The following is a 15,309-nucleotide window of genomic DNA, read 5'->3' on the forward strand; positions in this document are numbered from 1 at the left end:
CAAGGCCATCACGCATCACTGCCTGCATTGTTCAAGCGTTTAAATGAGCTGTACTGTACCAAACAATAACAGTAGCTTGCAGTCTACATCATATATTTTCATATTTAACTATGAGACCGATAATGATAAGAAGCACAAAAACACGTTAAATATATAGTCTACTATATACGAGGAACCTTGAGAAGATATATATATAAAAAAAAAAAAAAAAAAAAAGAGAAACCGCTATGTTAATTGACAATATCCTGAGCTGGAGCAGCGTGCGCTGGCAGCGCCGCGTGGGAGATGTCAGGGGCGGTGTGAAGAAAACACCCATTCTGTGGCAACCTGAGACTAGTTCTATATAAAAGGCCACAAAGTTTGTCTGGGAAGCTATATTAAGAATATATAAGCGGTGAAAGATAACATGGCTGTGACACAACAATATATGTAACGCACAAGAATCTGCATCAAAATAGGTTTTAACTGTAAGTTGATAGAATTTCCGATGCTCTTTTGTTAAATGGTGTTAATGCATATTGTTTTTCTCCAGAGAATTGAAGAGTTTGTACTTGCATTTCGCCCGAGGAAGAGAGAATCTGAGCAGAAGGAGGAACACACACCGCGATGGACTGGAGGGAGGGAGAGGGCGCCGCAGGAGGGGGAGCTGAGGGGGCTGAGGAAGGCACTGCTGTGGTCCCCGCGGGTTTGCAGGCGCTACTGGCGAGGTGCAGTGAACTGTACCCCGGCCAGCCCAACCCCCTGCAAGTGACTGCCCTCCTAAAGTACTGGTAATGGAGGTTGGCTTGTCTCACTCCAAATTAACTCTGTAGAAGGTTAATGTTAGGAACTAATCAGTCATATCACAGTTGGTGTCAGCATATCAAGGGAGCCCGATGAGGGGGAGGGATGCAAAGGAAGCTTGGGTAAATTTTTACTGTAGGACCAATGTGCATTTTGAGTACAAAAGTATATTCGTTATCTTTTTTTTTTTTTTATGGACGAGTTTGAGCATAAAACACATCGGAAATCGTTTATTTTGTCTCCTGATGATCTTAAGGACTCTTTGGGAAGCGGACTTTATGGGCGGGGAACACGAAAATGGTCATTTTAGGGTACTTGAGTGGAGAAAATAGCTTGAAAGAAGGTAATCCTAACCGTACATAACCTAACCATACTTAACCTTACCTAACCTAACCCAACTTAACCTAACCTGACCTAATCTAATCTAACCTATGTACATCACCTAACAAAAATTCCTATATCATGGAAACTATTAATTTGCGATGAAAACTTCAATAAACTAAATTTCTCAGTACCCTTGAAGGTAATAAAAAACAGTACACTAAAATGTGGAGAGTTATGGTCCTCTCCTAAAGTAATACTGAAGCTTTTTCAATTATGTCATGATAGTGGTCAATTTAAAGTCATTGTTCTTGTAATAACTATCAAGACACCATTTCCAGCCTATTATGTGTTTTTTTGGAAATAGTCTGGTATTCTAGTGCTCTCTCTCTCTCTCTCTCTCTCTCTCTCTCTCTCTCTCTCTCTCTCTCTCTCTCTCTCTCTCTCTCTCTCTCTCTCTCTCAAACTTTAAATTAATTAGGAGAGTACTACAAAATTTTAGAGAAAAAAAAATCTTGATATATATATATATATATATATATATATATATATATATATATATATATATATATATATATATATATATATATATATATATATATATATATATGTATGTATGTATGTGTGTGTGTGTGTGTGTGTGTGTGTGTGTGTGTGTGTGTGTGTGTGTGTGTGTGTGTGTGTGTATTATCACGACCCTCATACCTGCTTCGCCAACCACTAATCTCTCCAACTAATCATCGGCTTCAAATACCATCTTGACCACACTATGGCGGTATCATAAAGACGAAGCTTTGGAAACACATCTCGACTCATGTCTCAGTCGAGCTAACCAAGCTGACAACTGACTTCCACCTCCACACCTCGTCAGTCTCACTTGCTTCTCGCAGCTGGAACCATCCTCCCTCCTGCTGCCTGGATTCGGGTACATTGACGTGAGTTAGAAGAAGACGTGACGAACATGAACACAAACACTCACTCTTCATTAAGTACACGCCTGAGCTACTTATATTTGTGTTGTATTTTGGGTATATATTTGTTTTCCTTTATTGCTTATTATTTGGTACATGTTACATTCACTTTGTTGCTTATTAACTTGTATATGTTTCGTCACCTTTGGTTTCCTTTATTGCTTGATAGCTTATATATGTTATGTTAACTGTACATACTTACTTGAATCCAAGTGGGATCACTGTGTCCTAGGTAAGTTGCACGCGCTATGCCCACTTCAGGTAGTGGATATTTAGTCTGATAATGATTGTAAGTTTTATTTCATACTCGTTTCACTATCTTATGCTACAAGAAAGGGTACAACACATCCCTAGTCAACCAACTTCTACCCATGCGTGTAACAATGTATATATATATATATATATATATATATATATATATATATATATATATATATATATATATATATATATATATATATATATATATATATATCGAGTAAAGAGTAGATACTATCAAGTGAGCAGTGCATTCACTATGTGGGGCTTCTAGAATATGCTAAGTTTTTTAAAACTTAAACCATTATCTCTTGATGAGCCTAGGTGATGCTGTCATAGGGAAATTAGGTTTGATTATGTTTTGATTAAAAATTATGTTTAAGCTTGAATTTTGTGTGGTATGGTAGCATTTAGCTGGAGGTCTATAAGGCACTGGAAAATCCCATGACAACCAGATTAATTTTATTTGATGTATCTGAATAACAAATAAAGGTTTCATGTTATTTTTTCTTTCAGAATACACAGTGATATTTCTAGTAGTTAGTTCTGTTTACCTTGGAGTTGTAGGACCTGGGAAGGATGACTTAATACCAAATCAGTTCATGATAAAAGTTTTGAATAAGTTACAACTAATTAATTTTAGTGTGCCCGGGGGGATTACCTTAATTCTTGGTAGAAAGCATCGTAATCATCTAGGTGTTACATTCAAAATGTGTGTATCACTTGTGTAATTTCTATTGCATAATAAAAAGAATAAATTCACCCTAAATGTTTACATCTTAAATTTTTGTTCTTCCCTCCTTCAAGTACTAAAAAAAAACTAATTAACTAATTGGCAAGGGAATTTACATCTCTTCTCTCTGTTGCCAATGATGTCAATTAATCTCTCAAGTAATTATTATATAATAGGTACAAAAATGGTTATTTGCATATGAACAAAGTCTTTAAACAACACGGGATCTCAGGACATGATGAACGTACCTGTGGACAGTGATGTCAATCAGTCTCTGATGCCAAGTCTTATGTAGTACATATCACATCAGAAATGGGATCCTTCTGTGAAACTTGAAGACATTATATTGCATTATCTTTAAGAGTTCTGCATCCTCAACTTGCTTTTGAACATTTTCACTAATGGTTCCATGTACTCCCAAAATCTAACATGGTCTGTTAATAAATTTAGAATCCCAATATTAACTCCAAATTTCTCCCTAATTACATAAATTTACCTGTTCTACTTAATCTACAACATCTTGTAATGGAGACTTTTTTTCATATGCCTGGTATAGCAAAACTTGGGAACATATATTTTTCTGTTTTGCCTTGTTTCATCAAGGGATGTATTCATCTGTGCACCCCATCAAAATTCCTCACAAATATATGGATAATTTGTCAACTTCTAGCTTACAATTACCTTTAATATTTGTTTTAAATTCATATTGATTTCAAAAGTATATGCAAAGTTTCATTTATGTATTCAAAAAGAAAGAAAATATTTATATTCAGGATCGTCCCTTTAGTCTATTTTAAATAATTTAACAGGATTGTTATTTGAAGGCTGTTATCTTCTCTATTTTAATTTTTCCTTCCTGTTTAATATTTGTCCCATGACAATGCACTATGATCATAATTGGAGATTATTAAATAGTACTGGATTTAATTCAGAAATGCTCTTTGCCATTCCATTTGGAAGCAGGGTTAAAGGAGTTGTTGACAGTTACCCGCAGCACCTGGAACCTTTGATAATTACCTATCTATGCTTCACTAATATGGATATTTTACATGGATCTAAGCATTCATGTGAAAGTCTGGAAGATAAAAAAAAAATTTAAATAATGTTGGGAAAAATCTAGATGATAATAATATTTAGGAAGTTATCATTCTAGTGTTTGCCACTTGTTTTGTAAGTCAGGAATATAATTTTTGGGTAAAATTGCCATTTCAAGCAATATTTCCATTTTCTTCAGATTTTTACCTGTTCTTAAGAAGCTTTTAGAGATTGGAAAACATGTCCATATCATCTGGGACAACATATCCTCCAAAAAATCATGCTAATTGCCATGTGTCAGTATCTTGGCTACATGGCAGTGAAGGACATTTCTAAACTACATGTAATCAAACATTCAATCATCTAATTGGTGTCCACTGGACATAAAAAGTGTTTTTGATTTATGTTTGTCTTTCCTTGCTGTTCACATCAAATTAACTACCACATAACAATGAAAAGCATTCCAAAACTAAATATAATCAAACCTAACCTAGGTACTCATTCTAAAATCATGCCAACTAAATATAATATAACATGCCTTATTTCATTACATCGTGGCTTTTGTAACACTAAAGATGTGTCAGACACAAGGCCTTGAAAAATATTACATGGCATTGTGAAGAGCCAATATTAGTTGACCATTGCCCTTCTTGGGCCAAAATAATGGTAGAGTTCTTTGTACCATATTTTTGTTTTAATCACTCATTTTGAAAAAAATTTTTGAAAGATTGTAAGTTTTTAAAGATTATATTGCATGCATGAGGTCTGGCCACTGTGTTGATGAGTACATGATGCAAGTGCTTATATGTTTGTTCCATGTGTTGTTTTAATTTAAATTTTGACTGTTAACAGCAGTGGCGCATCCTGCAGGCAGTATATGTCATAAGATATGTTAGGATACTATTGGTCAGTGGTTCCCAACCTTTTTTGTCCTGTTCCATCTTTTCCAGTCACTTTTTCAGCTCTACAATGAAATCAGTTAAGCCAACAAAATTAATAAAGATTTTTTGCAAAAAATAAAATAAAAAATAATAATAATAAAATAATTTAATTAATAAAAATCAATAAATAAATAAGCAGCAATGAATGTAACTTTTCATTGGAAGAAATTGTTACTTTATATTTTTCAATTTGACTTTTGTGGTTGTTTTATTAAGCAGCCCATGAATCCTTGGCTCAGTGGCAGCCTGTGCACACCACAAATCATCTTTTACAGACAGCATTAGGTTGTTTATGATTGCATTTGGACACCAGCAATGTCTGTAGCTATTGTAGAATAATTATGCCATTTAAGAATTCAGTTTTAAAGATTGTGTGTGGTATTATAAGTTTTATTCTGAGCCACATGTCTGAATTCAAGCATAATAAATTTTAAAATTATAAAAATTGCTGTGGACTCCTTGAAATTCTTATGTGGATCCCTGGTTGGGAAACAATGCTATAAGTTCTGGTATGCTAGATTGTCAGCCTAGGTTTCATGATTCTCTGCAAGGCCACAAGATTGATGGTCAGGAAAGAGGCTAGGTTAAATTTATGAAATGCTTCCACGAGAGAAGAATGTCTTAATATGGATTAGAACATCCAAGTCAGACTCTTAGAAGTGTGTTTTCTTTCATTCATTTAGTGTTCAAATATGAAATTTAGGCAACAACTTTATATTTGAGAAACAACAGTAGCCTATCACATGTTTCTTGTGGAGTGGTGGATTTTTCATCAACTATGGTTCATCATCATATAGTAATGGCAGTTTCAAGGCACAACAAAAACTAGAGTATCATAATAATTTATAGTTTTAAGTGCCTCTGGTCTTGGTTGCCACATCCAGTACCATCCCCTTTATCAAAGAAAATGCTTTGAAATGTTTTATTTAGTTCTTTGCATGTAGAAGACACCATAGTTTGTGAGTTTCTTTGTTATATCGTAAGGAAGTGCTTCTCAAGAAGCTATTACTTGTTGACAATGATGTACAGGTATCTCCCATCTGTAATAAAGTAGGTATTCTGATATATCTAAGTGAGTACAACAATAAGAAAATATTTACTCTGCTTTGCAGGTTAGGGGGCCCAGACCCCTTGGACTACATCAGCATGTATGCAAATCCAGGAAATCCTAAACTAAACATCCCTCCTCACTGGCACTATGTCAGGTAAGGAGGCAATTCCTTGTGTATTTTATTATTATTATTATTATTATTATTTTTTTTTTTATCCTCAGTTCCACCTCTTGTAATATAAATGTATGTTCAGTTTTATTTTTCAGAGCACCAGAATCTTAGGGTAATATATATATATATATATATATATATATATATATATATATATATATATATATATATATATATATATATATATATATATATATATATATATATATATACAGGAATTATGTTTTGTTTTTTTTATGTAGGAAGGACACTGGCCAAGGGCAACAAAAATACAATAAAAAAAAAATGCCCACTGAAATGCCAGTCCTATAAAAGGATCACAGCAGTAGTAAAAAATTGATGAATAAGTGTCTTGAAACCTCCCTCTTAAAGGAATTCAAGTCATAGGAAGATCGAAATACAGAAACAGGCAGGGAGTTCCAGAGTTTACCAGAGAAAGGGATGAATGATTGAGAATACTGGTTAACTCTTGCATTAGAGCTGGACAGAATAGGGGTGAGAGAAAGAAGAAAGTCTTGTGCAGCAAGGCCACGGGAGGAGGGGGGGCATGCAGTTAGCAAGATCAGAAGAGTAGTTAGCATGAAAATAGTGGTAGAAGACAGCTAGAGATGCAACATTGCAGCAGTGAGAGAGAGGCTGAAGACAGTCAGTTAGAGAGGAGTTGATGAGACAAAAAGCTCTTGATTCCACCCTGTCTAGAAGAGCAGTATGAGTGGAACCCCCCCAGACATGTGAAGCATACTCCATACATGGATGGATAAGGCCCTTGTACAGAGTTAGCAGCTGAGGGGGTGAGAAAAACTGGCAGAGACATCTCAGAAAGCCTAACTTCATAGAAGCTGTTTTAGCTAGAGATGAGATGTGAAGTTTCCAGTTCAGATTATAAGTAAAGGACAGACCGAGGATGTTCAGTTTAGAAGAGGGGGACAGTTGAGTGTCATTGAAGAAGAGGGGATAGTTGTCTGGAAGGTTGTGTCGAGTTGATAGATGGAGGAATTGAGTTTTTGAGGCATTGAACAATATCAAGTTTGCTCTGCCCCAATCAGAAATTTTAGAAAGATCAGAAGTCAAGCGTTCTGTGGCTTCCCTGCGTGAAATGTTTACCTCCTGAAGGGTTGGACATCTATGAAAAAGACGTGGAAAAGTGCAGGGTGGTATCATCAGCATAGGAGTGGATAGGACAAGAAGTTTGGTTTAGAAGATCATTAATGAATAATAAGAGAGTGGGTGACAGGACAGAACCCTGAGGAACAGCACTGTTAATAGATTTAGGAGAAGAACAGTGACCGTCTACCACAGCAGTAATAGAACGGTCAGAAAGGAAACTTGAGATGAAGTTACAGAGAGAAGGATAGAAGCCATAGGAGGGTAGTTTGGAAATCAAAGCTTTGTGCCAGACTCTATCAAAGGCTTTTTGATATGTCCAAGGCAACAGCAAAAGTTTCACCAAAATCTCTAAAAGAGGATGACCAAGACTTAGTAAGGAAAACCAGATCACCAGTAGAGCGGCCTTGACGGAACCCATACTGGCGATCAGATAGAAGGTTGTGAAGTGATAGATGTTTAAGAATCTTCCTGTTGAGGATAGATTCAAAAACTTTAGATAGGCAGGAAATCAAAGCAGTAGGATGGTAGTTTGAGGGATTAAAACGGTCACCCTTTTTAGGTACAGGTTGAAGGTAGGCAAACTTCCAGCAAGAAGGAAAGGTAGATGTTGGCAGACAGAGCTGAAAGAGTTTGACTAGGCACTTGATCAAGAAAGAGTGATTGTGCATAATGGCATAATGGAAATATATAGGAAGCAATTGTTAAAGTTTATCTGGGATGTGGGTTTGAGGGTTTCTAAAGGAAACTGCTTGCATGTGTTCCATTTAGCTGGTCAGATCAGATACCTACATAACTTCTATAAGTAAAACTTTTGAAAGTTGGAATGTTTACAAAATGTAGCTATATAACTGGTAGTTACAAGTCATCATTATAAGTATTGCAGGGAAGTTTACTGTAGGAATTGAAATAATTAGATTAATTAATGGTGGAAGAATGAGGTGGCTTCTGGAATTAGGTTTTGAATTTTAAGTGTATTAGTTTTATTTGGGGGGATCAAATGGGATTTTTCATTTTATTGTGAAGGAAATATAAGTTAGAATAGTTAGCTTCCCTTCCCCCCTCAGTGGTGATGGGGGGAAGGTCTGGAGAGTGTTTAAGCAAGGACGAGTGAAAACTGCAGGGAAGTAGGGAATGCATTTGGTAATTTGTGTAACATGACCTTTAAAGATAAAGTTATCTTAAAGAGTATTTTTACTTTCATGTTTAAACAAACTTAAGCACAAAGAAACAGAGAATATGAGAACATTAGTAAGTGCAATGAATAATGATAGTGGAATGGATGATAGAGAGAGAGAGAGAGAGAGAGAGAGAGAGAGAGAGAGAGAGAGAGAGAGAGAGAGAGAGAGAGAGAGAGAGAGAGAGATTAAAAAGGAAAAAAGTGTGATAAGAATTTACAGTACTATAATTACAAGAAGGCAAGAGTCCCAAGATAGTACTATATTACTATACTAACTTTAACATATAGGAGTGGGACAATCAGGATTGGAAGTGTAGTTATTTAAAGAGTGCACAAAACTATCAATAAACTTTTGTGATAAACATAACAAATAGTTCCATCATCTTTCAGCTTTGGCTGCTCTGACTTGCATGGTGATGGCAGAGTGCATGAGCAGACAGGGCCTGAGGGTCCCAGTGGGTTTGGATTTGAGCTGACAATGCGGCTCAAGAGAGAGGAAGGAGAGAAGAGTCCCCCAACATGGCCTGCTGCCATCATGCAGGCCCTCGCCAAATATGTCTTTCAATCAGGTTTGGAAACAGTAATTTTTGAGTTTGTTCTGTGCACCTATTTCCTCTCTTTCAATGCTGGTAATCTTTCAAATATTTGGTGGAAATCTATGCCAGTCAGTCTTTCATGTAGTGAAGTTTTTTTTTAAGTGTGAAATTTTTTTTAAGTGTAGAAATTTCTTGATGTAAGGCTTTGGCATTTAAAGAATAGAACTTTTGTCCATCATTATTCTTATGTCACTTATATGATCTTTGCACTGAATATTTGGAAGTTCAAGTATTTATATAAGATATGTATGGTTAAAAAGTTAATGGTTTGTTCTTTAAAATTCTTCATGTAATCAGTAGCAGAATCCTCTTTCCTAATATACATAAGTGTATTTAACACATTAGTGTGGTTTTTGATGACTCAAAACTTCTCAGGGTAGAAAGAGTATATCAAAATTATCCACTTATGTATATTCCTTTGAAGTACAAGTGTTTCACGCTATTGTTTTCTGTTACAACCCATTTTGTCACAAACAGATGAGTGGAACCTCGGTTCTAGAACTTAATTCATTCCTGAATACCGTTCAAAATCCATATGTTCGAAAACCAAAACTATTTTCCCCATAGGAATCAATGTAAAAATGAATTAATCTGTACCCAGACACCAGTCTGCCCTACCTTAGCAGCTTATGACAGACACTCCCACGGCCAAGATGGCTGCTTCACAACATCTCCAGCTCACAAATTATTTATCCAGAAAGGATGTATTGAATGAACTTAGTGACACAGAACTCATCAGAAGATACTGTTTAGACTGTGCAGGTGTGCTCTTTGTCACTGTTCTAGTGAGGGAAGCATTACAGAGGGACACAGAGAGGAGCAACCCACTTACTGCCAAATGAAGGTGATAATAACACCTAGACATCTTGCTGCTGAAAAAAGCTACTGGAAAAATGCAGTTATACATAAGTGATGCCATTCGGGGTCATCAAGAGAGCCACAGGTGGCTCGGCATAACTCCTGAACACTGAAAACTGTTTGCTTGCATCAAGGCTTTTCAAAAGGATCACATTTACTTTATTTCTAAGATAGAATTACTGTTTGTACACTGTGTCTCTCCTCCATATATATATAAAAATGAATTAAATATTTATAGAAACTATAAATTGGTAATAAATGGTAACTTTTGCTGTCTTTTAATATTCAAAATCAAGTAACTTTGTTCTAGAACCAAATTATGGTACTGCAATCAAAGCAATAATGAGTTTGAATATTTTTTTGAAAACTGACTTGTTCGAAAAGAGAGGTGTTTGGTAACTGAGTTCCACTGTATTTAATAGCTAAATAAGTTGTTTACTTTGATATATTGCTACTTTCCATTTATCAGAGCTGCATGCTGATAACTGCCATTACTAGATTTGCTTCTCCTTATTTTTATACTGTATATATTTTGCTTCACATTTTCACTGTTTTCATATAAAAATTTCAGATAAATGTTGATTAATTAGGTATGTTGCTGTTTGATCTTTTTTATTGTATTGCATTTTATGATTTCTGCTTACCACCAAATGAAGGTGATAATAACACCTAGACATCTTGCTGCTGGAAAAAGCTACTGGAAAAATGCAGTTGTGCATCAGTGATGCCATTCAGGGTCATCAAGAGAGCCACAGGTGGCTCCTTTCAACTTCCCTTATTTCCTTATGTTTTTATTTTTTTATGGTGTTGTAGTTAACCCGTATGGTGTCAGGCAACTTCTAGCCTTATGATTTTTTATACCATTGAAGAATTTTTTTTATATAAAACTTTTGTATTAGGCCTAAAAACAATAATATCAATAATGATATTTACAACGGAGTAGAAGATGGGCAGGCCTGGGTCCCCTGTGGCTTGCAGCCCCCTGGAGTTAGCCAATATAGACCTGTTTCCCTCATTACTGTTTTCTGTGTTACCAGGCTGTAGTATCAACATATATCACAACACTCAAGGATTCCTTTCCCTACTGTTACATCACCTAGAAACACCCAACACTCATCCCACCAGCATGCAGCCTGCTTGCCTCCTGCACTACCAGTATTTGTCATCACACAGATATGCTGTGTGCCCATATTAAGCTAGTTATATCATATTCTAATATTAGTATGTACTGCAACACTCATGGAAATCCCTTCCTTATTCCTACACCCATCAACAAACACACAACACTCACTGACCCATGGACATCCAGCCTGTTTACTATCCGCAAAACTGAGGCTCATTATGTTTATGCATAGGCCCATAGTATGCTAGCTTTACTTTGCAGCAGTGTCAACATAGGTATGTTGACACTGCTCATGAACGCCCCTTCTTCCCTATTTCTACACTCACTAGTAAACACCATCAGGCTTATTTACTAACCACAATAACCAAGGCTTGCTATGTTGCCATATAGAGATTCTAGAGTAATTGTTTGGGTGTTTATCATGCTGAGATGTAATAGCTTGCATCCCACCACATGAGCAGCAGCAGAGATTTGTCATCACAAGAAAAAATGAAGAAAAAAAGATACTACATTATTTTGGTTGGAAGTTGTAAAATTTGTGCATATGATGCTGTATGAGTAAAATCATTATTAGGGATAGATGATAGTATTGTAAGAATGGCAGTAAGGAGAAGGTGAGTACAGTGTTGGATAGTGAAAGTTGGATGGGAAGAAATTTTGGTAGGAAAATGAGAGGAAGTTGTGTGAGGGACTAAGAAGCCAGTGTGATAAGGATTTAGTAAAAAGGATTTTTATGTGTTTGTGTAAAAGTATATTGACTACTTCAGAAGCTGAAGTGGAAGGTTATACAAGGTTTGGGGATAGGAGAAAGGCAGGTATGTAGTGGACTGCTGGGATTGAGGAGGCTGTAGATGAGAAGAGGAAAGCATATGAAAGAGTGTTGCAAAAGAATGTACTAAAGAAAATGAAGATGAGATTCTCCATCCAGCCACACTCAAGCACTCTAGGAGGAGGCAGTAGACACCTGCCGAGACAATAATTACTCCCAGTGAGGTCTAAAGCACAGTTCAGGGGGTCCTGTGAACTTATCATTAAATCCAGCTGTGACCTCACTGAACGTTTCCCTTTGTGTCTCACAACACAAGGGGGCAGTCACAGCCTGCCCTCTAAAGACAACTCTCTTCCTCCACACAAAACTACAAGCACCTAATAACACACACACCTTTCACTCAAGAATTTCAAAATTATTATGGCAACCAGCCTCAGAGTCCCCATCTGGGGAGGGGGACCATAAATGTCCCCAGGTCAGACTGCCTTTCTGTCGAAGACCCTAAGTGTCTTGACAGCCCCCTCAACTTTTTCTTCATTAACTTCTGCAACATTCACGGTCTAAGATCTAATTTTCAATCTGTAGAACACCACCTCTCCTCTTCTTTCCCTCACTGAAACTCAGGTGTCTGAGGCAACTGTCAGTAGTCCTTTTTCTGTTCCCTCCTACTTTCTCTATCCTCATTTTCGATCCAAAGCTGGATGTTGCATTTATGTGCGCAATGACTTAACCTGCTGTCGTGCCCATGCTCTTGAATCTTCCGAGTTTTCCACCATCTGGCTACGACTACAGAGTCACTCTCAAACTAAATCTATCTGTGCTGTATAGCTCTCACCAAACTCCTCTGACTATAAGAAATTCTTTGACTACTTAACTTCCAAAGTGGAACACATTCTGACTCTCTTCCCTTTTGCAGAGATCTCCATTCTTGGAGACTTCAATGTTCACCGCCAGCTTTGGCTTTCCTCTCCCTTCACTGACCATCCTGGTGAACTAGCCTTCAACTTTGCTATCCTCCATGACCTAAAGCAGTTGGTGCAACACCCTACTCATATTCCTGACCGTCTTGGAGATACGCCCAACATTCTTGACCTTTTCCTGACCTCTAATCCTTATGCTTATGCTGTCACCCTTTCTTCTCCGTTGGGCTCCTCCGATCACAATCTCATCTCTGTATCTTGTCCTATCACTCCAATCCCTCCTCAGGATCCCCCTAAGCGAAGGTGCCTTTGGCGTTTTGCCTCTGCTAGTTGGGGGGACCTGAGGAGTTATTTTGCTGATTTTCCTTGGAATGACTACTGTTTCCGTGTCAGAGACCCATCTTTGTGTGCTGAGCGCATAACAGAGGTGATAACGTCTGGTATGGAGGTGTACATTCCTCACTCTCTTTCTCGACCTAAACCTTCCAAACATTGGTTTAACACAGCTTGTTCTCGTGCTATACATAATAGAGAGGTGGCCCACAAAAAAGTACCTTCCATCACCAGAATCTCATGCACTTTATATTTCTGCCCAGAACCATGCCAAGTCTGTTTTCCAACTAGCCAAAAACTCCTTCATTAACAGAAAGTGTCAAAACCTTTCAAGATCTAACTCCCCTCATGACTTCTGGCATCTAGCCAAAAATATCTCCAATAACTTTGATTCTTCTTTTTTCCCTCCTTTATTTCAACCAGATGGCACCACTGCTATCACACCTATTTCTAAAGCTGAACTCTTCGCTCAAACCTTTGCTAAAAACTCTACCTTGGACAATTCGGGGCTTGTTCCTCCCTCTCCTCCACCCTCTGACTACTTCATGCTACCTATTAGAATTCTTCACAATGATGTTTTCCATGCCCTCGCTGGCCTAAACCCTCAGAAGGCTTATGGACCTGATGGGGTCCCTCCTATTGTTCTCTAAAACTGTGCCTCCGTGCTTGCACCTTGCCTAGTCAAACTCTTTCAGCTCTTCCTTCTTGCTGGAAGTTTGCCTTCATTCAGCCTGTTCCTAAAAAGGGTGACCGTTCTAATCTCTCAAACTACCGTCCTGTTGCTTTAATTTCCTGCCTATCTAAAGTTTTTGAATCTATCCTCAACAGGAAGATTCTTAAACATCTATCACTTCACAACCTTCTATCTGATCGCCAGTATGGGTTCCGTCAAGGCCGCTCTACTGGTGATCTGGCTTTCCTTACTGAGTCTCTTTTAGAGATTTTGGTGAAACTTTTGCTGTTGTCTTGGACATATCAAAAGCTTTTGATGGAGTCTGGCACAAAGCTTTGATTTCCAAACTAACCTCCTATGGCTTCTATCCTTCTCTATGTAACTTCATCTCAAGTTTCCTTTCTGACCGTTCTATTGCTGCTGTGGTAGACAGTCACTGTTCTTTTTCTATTAACAGTGGTGTTCCTCAGGGTTCTGTCCTGTCACCCACTCTCTTCTTATTATTCATTAATGATCTTCTAAACCAATCTTCTTGTCCTAACCACTCCTACGCTGATTCCACCCTGCACTTTTCCACGTCTTTTCATAGACGTCCAACCCTTCAGGAAGAAAACATTTCATGCAGGAAAGCCACAGAATGCTTGACTTCTGATCTTTCTAAAATTTCTGATTGGGGTAGAGCAAACTTGGTATTGTTCAATGCCTCAAAACCTCAATTCCTCCATCTATCAACTTGACACAACCTTCCAGGGAAATATCCCCTCTTCTTCAATGACACTCAACTGTCCCCCTCTTCTACACTGAACATTCTCGGTCTGTCCTTTACTTATAATCTGAACTGGAAACTTCACATCTCATCTCTAGCTAAAACAGCTTCTATGAAGTTAGGCGTTCTGAGATGTCTCCGCCAGTTTTTCTCACCCCCCAGCTGCTAACTCTGTACAAGGGCCTTATCCGTCCATGTATGGAGTATGCTTCATATGCCTGGGGGGTTTCCACTCATACTGCTCTTCTAGACAGGGTGGAATCAAAAGCTTTTCGTTTCATCAATTCCTCTCCTCTAACTGACTGTCTTCAGCCTCTCTCTCATCGCCGCAATGTTGCAACTCTTGCTGTCTTCTACCACTATTTTCATGCTAGCTGCTCTTCTGATCTTGCTAACTGCATGCCCCCCCTCCTTCCGTGGCCTCGCTGCACGAGACTTTCTTCTTTCTCTCACCCCTATTCTGTCCACCTCTCTAACGCAAGAGTTAACCAGTATTCTCAATCATTCATCCCTTTCTCTGGTAAACTCTGGAACTCCCTGCCTGCTTCTGTATTTCCACCTTCCTATGACTTGAATTCCTTCAAGAGGGAGGTTTCAAGACACTTATCCTTCAATTTTTGACTACTGCTTTGGACCCTTTTTATGGGGCTGGCATTTCAGTGAGCATTTTTTTTTTATCAGATTTTTGTTGCCCTTGGTCATATGAAATTACTTCAACAAAA

General features: G+C 37.7%; 1 protein-coding gene across 4 annotated transcripts in view; it reads left to right on the top strand.

The window, feature by feature from the left end:
• The first annotated feature begins 451 nt into the window (after positions 1 to 451).
• LOC135103734 (suppressor of fused homolog) overlaps positions 452 to 15,309 on the top strand; it is a 34,164-nt gene continuing 19,306 nt past the window's right edge. Inside the window, exons 1-4 of one of the 4 annotated variants that reach the window (XM_064010408.1) lie at positions 452 to 770; positions 1,995 to 2,039; positions 6,155 to 6,247; positions 8,940 to 9,118. In XM_064010408.1, coding sequence (XP_063866478.1) covers positions 607 to 770; positions 1,995 to 2,039; positions 6,155 to 6,247; positions 8,940 to 9,118 — 481 coding nt within the window. In that variant the 5' untranslated portion in view covers positions 452 to 606. Of the gene's footprint in view, positions 771 to 1,890; positions 2,040 to 6,154; positions 6,248 to 8,939; positions 9,119 to 15,309 lie in introns of all 4 variants that reach the window. The other 3 variants (XM_064010411.1, XM_064010410.1, XM_064010409.1) reach the window with 3 other exon arrangements.

Source organism: Scylla paramamosain, chromosome 9 (assembly GCF_035594125.1).
Source record: "Scylla paramamosain isolate STU-SP2022 chromosome 9, ASM3559412v1, whole genome shotgun sequence".
In the NCBI taxonomy this organism is placed as follows: Eukaryota; Metazoa; Arthropoda; class Malacostraca; order Decapoda; family Portunidae; genus Scylla; species Scylla paramamosain.